Consider the following 12,448-nt stretch of genomic DNA (forward strand, 5'->3'; position numbering starts at 1 on the left):
TTGTAAAAGATTTGTTAGGACTTGGTAGAATTCCCTAGCCTTTGACGACAGTGGGTGGTGAGCCTATAGACGGCAGCAGGTGGTGAACCTGTAGGCAGCAGTGGATGGTCACATACACAGACACACACACACATACACACATTGTTGTTTTTCGAGACAGGGTTTCTCTGTGGCTTTGGAGCCTGTCCTGGAACTAGCTCTTGTAGACCAGGCTGGTCTCAAACTCACAGAGATCCGCCTGCCTCTGCCTCCCGAGTGCTGGGATTAAAGGCGTGCGCCACCATCGCCCGGCCTCCAAACTCTTTTGAATGAAAGAACAAGTAAAAGCCGGGCAGTGGTGGGATTAAAGGTGTGCGCCACCACCGCCCGGCTGAGAACCAACCTCTTAACACAATTTTAAGCGTACACCTGCTGTCACGTTTTAACAAAATCGCTTACAGTCATGAACCTGAACGCCTTTCCATGTCTGTTGTGTCAGCTTTCCTTTCTTTCACGAACATTCCGTGGTTTTCACATGATTTTTATACCCTGCAACTTTGACTTTTCAGCTATGAGGTTTTCTGTGCTGAGGCAGTGTTCCCCTCTGGCTAGGGTCATCTGTGACCTCCAGCACAGGGTCATCTGTGGTCACAGGGTCATCTGTGACCTCTAGCCCAGGGTTACCTGTGACCTCCAGCCCAGGGTCATCTGTGACCTCCAGCACAGGGTCACCTGTGACCTCAAGCACAGGGTCACCTGTGACCTCCAGCACAGGGTCATCTGAGGTCATCCAGCCCAGGGCCATCTGTGACCTCCAGCCCAGGGCCATTTGTGATCTCCAGCCCAGGGTCACCTGTGACCTCCAGCACAGGGTCATCTGAGGTCATCCAGCACAGGGTCATCTGTGACCTCCAGTTCAGGGTCATCTGTGGTCCTCCAGCCCAGGGTCATCTGTGACCTCCAGCACAGGGTCATCTGTGGCCCTCCATCTGAGGTCATCTGAGTTCCTCCAGCACAGGGTCACTCAGGGTCGATATCTGTCACGAAGCCATGCTCTGGACCATGCATGTTGCATGTCTCTCAGAGCTGTTTGGTCTGATCAGAACTTTTGATGCATCATTGACTCAACCATATGTTATTTTCTCTGCATTCTGTTATAGTTTAGTACATTAATAGATTATTGTTGAACTGACCTTGCATTCATAGAGTAAATTCTGCTTGACTGAGGTCTAACCCACTTGTAATTGACTGATGATTTGCTGTATCTTGATTATTTTTGCATCAATATTCACCAAAGATATCGGTCTGTAGAAGTGTGTTTGTATATAACCTCAGTCTTTAGATAATTCACAAACTCCAGTACCATGCAAATGCTGGGTAAATGGTTGTTACGCTGTATTGTTTAGGGAAAATGTTTAAGAAAAATAACCATTACAGACATATTGACTCCTTATATTTTCAACCTAAAGGTTGGTCGATTCCATGACTGCCAGGCAGTAGATTAGAGAGCAGACTTTGTCACTGTTGGGTTTTGTTTTTGTTTTTCCTTGTTAAACCCCATGTAGTTGTGTGAAAGCCTCAGGAGTTGATAATCCACACCCCCTCCAGCCCTTTGCTGCTGAAAAGTCCAGGGGTAATCCCTGAATTCATAGAGGCCGGGACTCAAGCCAGAGCTGAGGAGGCTAACCGCACTCTGAGCTTCCCAGAGCCAAGGCAAAATACAGATAAAGGGGAAGCAGAGGAGTCCTGAACTCTTTACTACAGAGGAGGAAGAAAGCCAGACTCTCAGAGTGCACCGCTTTCCCAGGGATGACCTTAGCAGGATGAGTGTTGCGCAAGGGATGTTGGAGAAGAAGGCACAGGGCCCTCCTAGGCCTGGCCACTTCTCACAGTGGCCTGTGATAACCCCGAGGGTGTGCTAATTGCTTGCTGTTCTGGGAAACCCTATGTTTATGGGCGGCCATGGTCCCTGAGGGACACTTGTTGATTGCTTTTACTCAAGGTACCACAGATGTGTCTCAGCAGTGTGGTGTTCCTGCTGAACCTTTCATCCAGGGATTGCTTCGAGTTCCTGGGTAACATGGGAGGCAGAGCTCAGTGCCGTGTGACAGATGAGGAAACCGAGACTTGGGGGGGTTCCCAATATCACAGTCCCTTATGCGGAATACCAGAAGCGACTGTTACCTTTTCTTTTTTGATGATCCCTGGCAGAGAAGGGGGTGTCTGGCCCTGGTACTGTGTACAGTGTGGCAGAACTGGGCCTTTTGGTTTCCAGGCAGCACCCCTTCAATCCTTGCCATAGATCTAGAAGCCAATAATTGCCTGTGTTACAGACAGATGGGAAAGTGGCTTGAGAGGTGAGGAAACCCTGCAGAAACTTCGGGGCGTGGGGAGTCAGCCAAACTGCTGGCAGAGATTGCCCTGTTTTGCCTTTTGCTGAGTAAGAAGAGGATGGTGTTGTGGTTTTGTTTCCTGTTACTGCTGTTGAAACACCCTGACGAAAGCAACTTAGAGGAGAAAGGGTTTATTCCAGCTCATGATTCCAGGTTACACTTCATCGTTGTAAGGAAGTTAACGCAGCAGGAACTTGAAGCAGCTGCTGGCCAGGAGCAGAGAGAGAAGGAGCACATGCATGCTTGTGTTCAGCTTGCTCTCTCTACTCTTCTGCAGGGCAGGGACCAACCCATGGGATGGTGCTGCTCACGGTAGTTAATGCAGTCAAGGCAAACCTCCACAGACATGTCCACAGGCCACCTGATCCGGAAGTCTCTCACTGAGGCCCTCTTGCCGTGTGATTTCCACTGTGATTGTATCGAGCGACAACTTGACATGTATCACATACAGCTTTCATGGAGTCTCAACAGACACAGCTGGGCTTGGTGGCGCACGCCTTTAATCCCAGCATTTGGGAGGCAGAGGCAGGTGAATCTTTGTGAGTGCAAAGCCAGCCTGGTCTACAGAGTGAGTTCCAGGTCAGTCAGAGGTGTATAGGTAAGACCATGTCTGAAAACAAACAGAATCAAACCGATCCCAAGCCCCATAGAGGAGTCACAATAGCAGCTTATATTGGCTGAGCCCCAACCAGGGGGGTCAACTTGGTGTTCCTGAGAGGGGAGAGTGTGCCAGCCACCTGACCATCTCACCTACTGCCCCTGCATAGTGACAAGGATGTGTATCTTTCCCACCATTGCTCTTTGGTTGATTTTCCCAGTGGTTGACAGAGTCCCTGGGTCTCTTCTGGAGATTACAGGCAGGGTGCTGTGCAACGCTGAAAAGTCCACCTGAAATTTTCTGCTGCCTAGGAGATTGGGTGGGTGGGTGAGTGAGTGAGTGGGTGGATGAGTGAGTGGGTGGGTGAGCAGGTGGGTGGGTGAGCAGATGGGTGAGTGCATGGGTGGGTGAGTGGGTAGGTGATTGAGTGGGTAGGTGATTGAGTGGGTGGGTGGGTGATTGAGTGGGTGGGTAGGTGATTGAGTGGGTGGTTGGGTGATTGAGTGGGTGGGTAGGTGATTGAGTGGGTGGGTGGGTGATTGAGTGGGTGGGTGGATGGGTGGGTGTGTGAATGGGTGGGTGGGTAAGTGAGTGGGTGGATGGGTAGATGGATGGGTGAGAGGGTGGGTGATTGAGTGGGTAGGTGAGTAGGTGGGTGGGTGGATGGGTGATTGAGTGGGTGAGTGAGTGAGTGAGTGGGTGAGTGAGTGAGTGGGTGAGTGAGTGAGTGGGTGGGTAGGCGGGTGGGTGAGTGAGTGGGTGATTGAGCAGGTGGGTAGGTGAGTGAGTGAGTGGGTGGGTGGGTGGGTGGTAGTTTTCCTTCCCTGGTATACCAGATCTGTAGCTGAATACTTCCCTGAGGCATTGTTGTCAGATTAGAGAGAGTCTTGGGGAAGCCAAGGTAGGCTTAATGTTGATGGACAGGCAAAGTGACCTAGCTGACTCCAAGCCATGTCCTTTTTTCCTGTGGGCAGCGGTGTGCAAACAGACAAGTGACCTCTCTCCATGGCAGCTTTCTCTATGGCTTGTGGTGGGGTTGACAGGGTCAGGACTGTCTAAAACCTGGCACCTCTCCTGTTGCTTGCCCAGCTCACGGCCCACTTGACTTTCCAGGATCGCTCACCCTTCACTGCAGTCCATTGACCTTCTGTGGGTTCCATCCTGGCTCATCGCTCATCAGCCCAGTGGCTGGCCACAGTTGGGGGAAGAACCACAGCAGTCCCTTTTAGAGCTAAGGGAATGATCCAGATAGCTGAAGGCACCCTAAGGTGATGTGGGGCTGGGGTGTGGGCCTAGCTGTGGCTGTCTCCAAAGCCCTTCCTCATTCTATCCTCATCTTCACATTACCCAGAAGCCTCTAGAACAGTGGTTCTCAACCTGGGGTCACAACGCTTTAGAAGTCAAAAGATCCTTTCGCAGGAGTCACCTAAGACCATCAGAACCCACAGATGTTTACAGTGCACTTCATAAGAGTAGCAAAAATACAGTTATGAAGTAGGAATGAAAATAATTTTATGGCTGGGGGTCACCACAACATGAGGAACTGTATTAAAGGGTCACAGCATTAGGAAGGTTGGGAACCACTGATCTAGAAGGTCAGACTGGGACCCATCGTCCTCCTGAAGTGCCTTCTCCATCTGTGTTGGAGGGCTGGTGCGGCCCCCTGGGTCATGGATGAGTGTGGCTTTCCTGTTTAGAGAGATCCAGCTTCCTTGGTGGCCCCCAATCCTGACTCTGCCCCTGCTGAGTCACGCCACAGAGACTGGAGCTGGAAGGTAGCCATAGGTGTCTCCACTCAGGGAAGATGACAAAGGTCTGCTCAGAGTGCTTCAGGAAGAGCAAGGATGAGAGTGAGCCAGGAAGAGATCACTGTGCACTGCCCTTCAGTCCCCTGTACTAGCTGCTGCTGGTTTTCCTCCGGCCTGCCATCTGTTAGGTGTGGAGTTAGGTCTGTGTGCTTGACGACTGGCTGGGTGGGTGGATGGGAGGATTGATGGATGGATGGGTGAGTGGATGGATGGGTGGATGGATGGATGGATGGATGGATGGATGGATGGATGGATGAGTGGATGGATGGGTGAGTGGATGGATGGATGGATGGATGGATGGATGGATGGATGGATGGATGGGTGGGTGGGTGGATTGATGGATGGATGGATGGGTGAGTGGGTGGATGGGTGGATTGATGGATGGATGGGTGGGTGGATGGATGGATGAGTGGATGGATGGATGGATGGATGGATGGATGAGTGGATGGATGGGTGAGTGGGTGGGTGGATGGATGGATGGGTGGATGGATGGATGAGTGGATGGATGGATGGATGGATGGATGGATGGATGGATGGATGGATGAGTGGATGGATGGATGAGTGGATGGATGGATGGATGGATGGATGGGTGAGTGGATGGGTGGGTGGATGGATGGGTGGGTGGATGGATGGATGAGTGGATGGATGGATGGATGGATGAGTGGATGGATGGATGGATGAGTGGATGGATGGGTGAGTGGATGGGTGGGTGGATGGGTGAGTGGATAGATGGGTGGGTGGGTGGGTGGGTGGATGGATGGATGGGTGGATAGATGGGTGGGTGGGTGGGTGGGTGGATGGATGGATGGATGGATGGATGGATGGTGGACAAATGTCCTGGGGGGTTAGAAAACCTGCTGTTCAGTCTAGGATCTGCCACCCGTCTTTACAGACTTTGTGGAACACACTTCTTTCTGGGCCTGTGGCTGTACATCTGAGCTGATCCCCCAGCCCCAAGCCCTGATATTCTGATGGCCTGTCAGCTAGGGTAGAGCTCTGACAGGTGGCTTTGGCGTAGGGTTCTGTGAGGCTGTGACCACTCTGGATTTGGTAAGGAGGTTCTTTGAGACTCTTGGCCTCAGGGCAGAGGAAGTGGAATGGTGTGGAAACAGGGTTGACTCCAGGTGGCTGGAGGGGCATGCTGGGCATTAGGCCTGGCCGCTGAAGCTTTGGGTTTTGTGGCAACTTGGTTTTTCTTTTCTGGAAAGATAAAGCACCTGTAGCATCCTCTCTGGGTATCAGGGGCTCCTGTGGGGGTGGGAACCGTAGGGAGGGAACTGGCAGATGGGTACATCCCCGGCCCACCGTGGACCCTGACCCCTGCTCTGCTTTGTTTACTACAGATCATGATTGAGTTCTGCCCTGGGGGAGCTGTGGATGCCATCATGCTGGGTAAGTCTTTCTTTAGCCACTAGTAACGCAAGACCTGCCCTGAATCCTGTCCGTACTCCTGGCCAGCTCTGACCAGTTCCTCCCTCCCCTCTAGTTCCCTGCTCCCAAAGGAGAATTAGCACTTCCTGTTCAAGATCCTGTGTGTCTTTGTATTGACTGCTTATCCTTTTGACCTTCTTAACTGTAAGACTGTACGATGCCTCAGCTGGGAAGTAGTGGCGCACGCCTTTAATCCCTGTACTTGGTAGGCAGAGGCAAGCGATCTCTGTGAGTTCAGGGCCAGCCTGGTCTACAGAGGGAGTTCTAGGACAGCCAGGGCTACACAGAGAAACCCTGTCCTGAAAAACAAAGCAAGTAAGCAAACAAAAAAGAACAGATATTGATTTGGTTCATGCTTCTGAGGCTGGGAAGTCCAAAAGCAAGGCACCAGTACCTGGCAAGCATCCCACATTGAAGGCAGAAGGAAGAGTATAAGTGAGAGAAACAGAAAAAAGGGCATCGTTGGGAATCCACTTTCATGAGAACAAGCTGACCCTCACAACAGGACTAATTACCTTGACTTTGGCCCTGCCTCATAAAGGCTCTACCACCTGCACACTCCCACACCAGAGACCAGCACATGGGCCTTTGGGGGACAATATCAAGCCTTACTCTAAACTGGAGTGCTTTGTGATCAGTCTCTGCATGCCCAAGATCCATCCCATTAATCTTTGGTTATAAATCTGAAAATAAGACTCTTGTTTATTTGTGTGTGTGTGTGTGTATGTGTGTGTGTGCATGTGTGTGTGTGCATGTATATGGATTGTGTATATGTATGGCCTGTGTGCTGACTTCTTAACTAATTCTGATGCTTCTGCTTCTACCTTTAAAGCTGGAAATACATCTGTGTGCCATCACTTGAGCCCCTAGAGGGACACTCTTAAGTACAAACCCAATGGCATGCCTGGCTACCCAGACCCACCTATAGATTTTAGATCGAATACCCAGTTATATGCAACCACCAACAGAAAGGACACACAATCCTGTTCTGTCAGGCCCCGCTGGTCTCCAGGCTCTGCCACCTTCCCTGACATATATCCTGACTTGATAATCATGCAATACCGTGTCTTCAGCACAACCATTTATTTCCTTTTCTAGAATGTTCTTCCTGTTCCCCACCTCCTCAGGTCTATTAATCCTTGAGCCTCAGAGGTGAGCTCTGTCTCCAGACACTGTATGGTGGGGAGAGTCCCCAGCTAACATGTAGAAGGCTCCTGGTGACTGACCTGGTGCCACTGGCCCCTACTACATCTCCTGATGCTCCCACCCACCATGGCAGCCTCCAAGCCTTTGCTTCTTCTGGCTCCTTGGCCTGGGCTGCCTGCGTTCCACAGTCATGCTCTCCTGCCTCTGGGGCTCCTATTCACTCAGATGGACTTGCTGTATATCCTGGCTGGTCTGTGCTCTACCCACCCTGTCCTAAGCATCACCCTGCATCCGCATCAAGCCCTGACTCCTGAGAAGCACCCACTCTGTGCTGTGGCTTGAACATGTACCCCCAAACCCGTGTGCTGCAAACTTAACCCTCCGATTCACCCACAAATGGAGTTTGGAGGTGGGCCTCTGGGAGGGAGTTTGGGTTGGATGAGGTTGGGAGGCAGCCCCCACCGGGGCACGAGTGGCACACTTGCTGTCTTGCCATGCAGCACAGCACGAGGACCTCATAAGTGATGTCATGTGGTTGGGACTTACAGCCTGCAAAGCCATGAGCCCCTTCTATATCAGTTGACACAGCAAGATGAACCAAGGCACCCGAACCCTGCTGCATATACTCTGCATCTCCGTGTGTTCTTCGTGAACCCGAAGCTTTGGGTCTCCAAAGTGTCCTTTAGCAAGTGACCTCTGATCCTTGGCGGCCACTTCTGTGCCCTAGGGAGAACAGCAGTGTTGGCCCCATGGAAGCGTTGTGGGGATAGGTGATGCTCCCCATTGTTAGCCTGGCATAGGGTCAGGTAGCATCTGAGAAAGAGCCTGGTGCTGTCCCGGCGAGTGCCACTCAGTGACAAGAGTGCTTCTGTTTTCCAGAGCTGGACCGAGGCCTCACCGAGCCCCAGATTCAGGTCGTATGCCGCCAGATGCTGGAGGCACTCAACTTCCTGCATGGCAAGAGAATCATCCACCGTGACCTGAAAGCTGGCAATGTGCTTATGACCCTTGAGGGGGACATCAGGCTGGGTAAGAAGGGCTTCTGGATGATGCCTTGAGGGGCAAGAGATGTCTAACTGCAGGTGCTGGCCGGTGGGGTCACTTGGCCTTTGCAGCAGGAAGGGCCCTAGGCCTGGTAATGAGTACGGGCTCCTCACTCCCACAGGCACCCCTGCACCCTCCAGGGTCCCAACGGTTCTCCCCTGCATCCTTGGACCACAGGCTATTCTAGTGCTTTTCAATCGGGGTCAGGGACCATTTGGCATCACAGAGACAAATGGGGTGAAGGTGTTGCTTGAACCTTGTGAGCCGAGGCCAGGGATGCTGGCAAGCACTGTGTGGTATATGCAGTAGCCCATGATGCCAGAGCTTGGCCCTAGCTTCCAGTTTGACAAACTCAAATGGGGAAGATCCTGCATCTAAACATTTTACCCACTGAGCCATCAGTTTCCCCTGAATATTTTTAGTACATTATTGGTCCAGTCCACGGATGCACCTACGAGTGTGATGGAAGGTAAACTGAGTATCAAAATTGATGTTTGCTTTGGTTTTCTTTTCTTTCTTTTTTTTTTTTTAAAGATTTTATTTATTATGTATACAATACAGTGTGCTTGTCTCCACGTATGACTGCAGGCCAGAAGAGGGCACCAGATCTCATTGTAGATGGTTGTGAGCCACCATGTGGTTGCTGGGAATTGAACTCAAGACCTCTGGAAGAACAGTCAGTGTCCTTAACCTTTGAGCCGTCTCTCCAGCCCTTGCTTTGGTTTTCGAGACAGGGTTTCTCTGTGTAGTCCTCATAGTCCTGGAACTCGCCGCTCTGTAGACCAGGCTGGCCTCGAACTGAGAGATCCACCTGCCCCTGCCTCCCCGAGTGCTGGGACCAAAGGTGTGCGCCACCACACCCGGCTTCTTCTTGAGTTTTTAACCAAGCACCACGTGTGCACCCTCTGCTCCCACTGTGTCCCATTGTCACTCCCCAGAGGTGTGGCTCTGAGCGTTTATCTTTCCTGCAGCACCATTAAGTAACACGCCTGTAATTCTGCCATTTGATGGACAGCGCATGCTTATCACACAGTCCACAGGCACAGCATGCACAGCACGGGTCAGGTGAGATAGGCTGGAAGCACCTCTGACCTCTTTATCTGGTCATGTCCACCACGTTGGTCCACCATGCCCATCGGAACTTGTGCATGCCTCCTAGTGGCCGCCGGACTCAGGGTGCAGGTGGAGAGTAAGGGGTGGCACCCCAGTTCTGGGCCAAGTGATAGCATCTAGCTCCACTGCCCAGTAATGTCTCATTCATTGCTCCATTCCCCACTCTCAGCCTTGTCCTTCCAGCATAGAAGTGTCAGCCTTGTACTTCCTCTAGGGGGTGCCTCGGGGTGTTAGGGATATATAAGAAGCAGTACTGGGCTGGAGAGGTGGCTCAGTGGTTAAGAGCACTGACTGCTCTTCCAGAGGTCCTGAGTTCAGTTCCCAGCAACCACATGGTGACTCACAACCACATGTAATGAGATCTGGTCCCATCTTCTGGCGTGCCAGGACACCAGCAGGCAGAACACTATATATAATAAATAAATAATAAATACATCTTTTTTAAAAAAAAAAAAAAAAAAGAAGAAGAAGAAGCACCGTGGAACCCCCATGAGAACTGAGGCGGTAATATGAAGGTGGGAGCAGAATGGGCATAGTCTGTCAGAGGTGTGCTCGGAAGCATTTGGTAGAGGGCTCAGAGAGGGCAAGGGTCATCCTGGAACACACAGCTGACAAGAACAAAGCCAGGTCCACAGACTTAGAATTCTTTGGGGCCCCTCTCAGTCCCTCATATCTCTGTATAGCTCAGAGTGTCCTGGAGAATTGCTTGGCTCTTCTTTCTCCCAGGGAAGGGTGTAGGAAATGCCATGTGTACCACATGCCATGCACGAGAAGAATAGGGTTGCAAAGTGGGGTAGCCAGACTCAGACGAACCTAGTTCAAATCCTGGCTCTGCCACTTCTGTCATGTGGTCCAAAGAGGAGTATTAGCCATTAAGAACCTAGCGTTTGTTAGCAGTGTGGGTATAACAGTGGCTCCTCCTTGAAGGGCTATGGCGATTGTAAGGTTAAGTGACAGCACTGTCTATTGGGCAGGTGAGCACCTGCTCCTACCTTGGGGTCGAGTATTTGCCGGAGTCTCGGGTTTCCTTCCCCTGCGCTTCTCTCTGTTGTCAAGTCCGGCATGGCTCCAGCTGCCCCATTCTCAACTCACAGTTGGATTGTGTCTGTGCAGAGAGAAAATCTGCAGGTGTAGGGTGTTGGGATTTTGGCAGGGTGTGGCCTCTGGAACTAAAGGATCTGCATTGTCCCCAAAGAGGCAGGTCACCTTTTGAGCCTGGTTTCCTACAGTCATGCTACCTTATAGTCTGGGGGTGGGGTGACAATGCCGCATTCCACCCTGTCAGCCCTGCACCGCTGAAAGCACCAGCAAACGTGGCCTCTGTCCTGGTGACAGCCATGAGATGAGGGTCTCCACTCTCCAAGCCCTTGCGTACCTTCCCTGGGTGCTCCTTCGGGAAGACGAGGTGAATCCTACAGCTTCCAAGGTCTTTCAAGTGCCGGGCAAAAGTGTTAACTGTCCAACAGTCTAGATACTCGACCCGAGCCTAGAGCAGTTGGAAGTTGATAACAGTCCTGCCTATCATTGCCACCGCTCCTTCAATCTGGTTACGTAAGGGTCCTGACTCGGAGAGGCTCCCTGCTATGCCAGAGGCCTGCCTAGGAGCCCCGCTGGGAGCCAGTCACCTGCCTCTCATGCCCTTCTTTACCTCAACCCAGCACCCCGACTCCTGCTCCGGGAGATTGGGGTCCTGGGTCTTCACCATCTAATATCCTCTCCCCACTTTTCCACAAGAATACACCCAAGCTCCTGAGGGGATGCCCAGTACCCCAGATAGCCCCAAATCTTCTGTAGGCTAGGTTTCTCCTACACACGCACACGCACACACACCCCTACAGCAAAGTTTCATTCATGAATTAGACTGGATATCAACAAAAAGAAATGATACAACAGGTTACCTCAGGGCTGTTGTAACAAAGGTCACATGAATGTAGTCTGTCCTAGTCAGGGTTACTATTGCTATGATGAAACACGACCAAAGCAATTTGGGAAAAAAAGGATTCATTTGACTTACACAGCACTGTTTATCACTGAAGGAAGTCAGGATAGGAACCCAGACAGAGTAGGATCCTGGAGGCAGGAGCTGATGCAGAGGTGGTAGACTGGGGCTGCTTACTGGCTTGTTCCTCATGTCTTGTTCATCCCGCTTTCTTAGAGCACCCAGGACCAGCAACCCAGGGATGGCACTATCCACAATGGGCTGGGCTATTTCCCATCCATCACTAATGCAGGAAATATGACCAGGCTGGCCTCGAACTCAAGAGATCCACCTGCCTCTGCCTCCCCAGTGCTGAGATTAAAGGTGTGCGCACTGCCCAGTCCTACAGCCGGGTTTTATGAAGGCATTTTTCTCAATTGAGAGTCTCTCCTTTCAGATAACTCTAGTTTGTGCCAAGTTGACATAAAACTAGTCAGCACATGATCATTTCTTTTTTTTTTTTTTTTTTTTTGTTTGTTTGTTTGTTTTTCGAGACAGGGTTTCTCTGTGGTTTTGGAGCCTGTCCGGGAACTAGCTCTTGTAGACCAGGCTGGTCTCGAACTCACAGAGATCCGCCTGCCTCTGCCTCCCGAGTGCTGGGATTAAAGGCGTGCGCCACCACCGCCCGGCTGCATGATCATTTCTTCTCTCTCTCTCTGTCTCTCTCTCTCTCTGTCTCTCTCTCTCTGTGTCTCTCTCTCTCCAAGGTTGATAATATTTCAGGCTGACCATAAGTAACAAATTGAAACTATGGAAATCTGAATTGCATTTAAGGGGTACAGTAGCTGCTGCGCTGTGGGCCAGAGTTGAAGACCTGGTAGCTCATTTCATCCTCAAAGGCCACCAACTGCATTTTACAGAGGGGGACTTTGTAGCCTAGAGAGGTTAATTCTCTCTTACCCAGTGACACACAGCTAGCAAGAGGGATGGCTAGGGTTCTAATCAGAGCGTCTGGCTG

General features: G+C 51.3%; 1 protein-coding gene across 1 annotated transcript in view; it reads left to right on the plus strand.

Annotated features, from left to right (window-relative positions):
• The window catches only part of Stk10 (serine/threonine kinase 10), a 101,280-nt gene that overhangs the window by 38,671 nt on the left and 50,161 nt on the right, over positions 1–12,448 (plus strand). Inside the window, exons 3-4 of the mRNA XM_057774393.1 lie at positions 6,122–6,170; positions 8,235–8,384. Coding sequence (XP_057630376.1) covers positions 6,122–6,170; positions 8,235–8,384 — 199 coding nt within the window. The remainder of the gene's footprint in view (positions 1–6,121; positions 6,171–8,234; positions 8,385–12,448) is intronic.

This window comes from Chionomys nivalis, chromosome 7 (assembly GCF_950005125.1).
Source record: "Chionomys nivalis chromosome 7, mChiNiv1.1, whole genome shotgun sequence".
In the NCBI taxonomy this organism is placed as follows: domain Eukaryota; kingdom Metazoa; phylum Chordata; class Mammalia; order Rodentia; family Cricetidae; genus Chionomys; species Chionomys nivalis.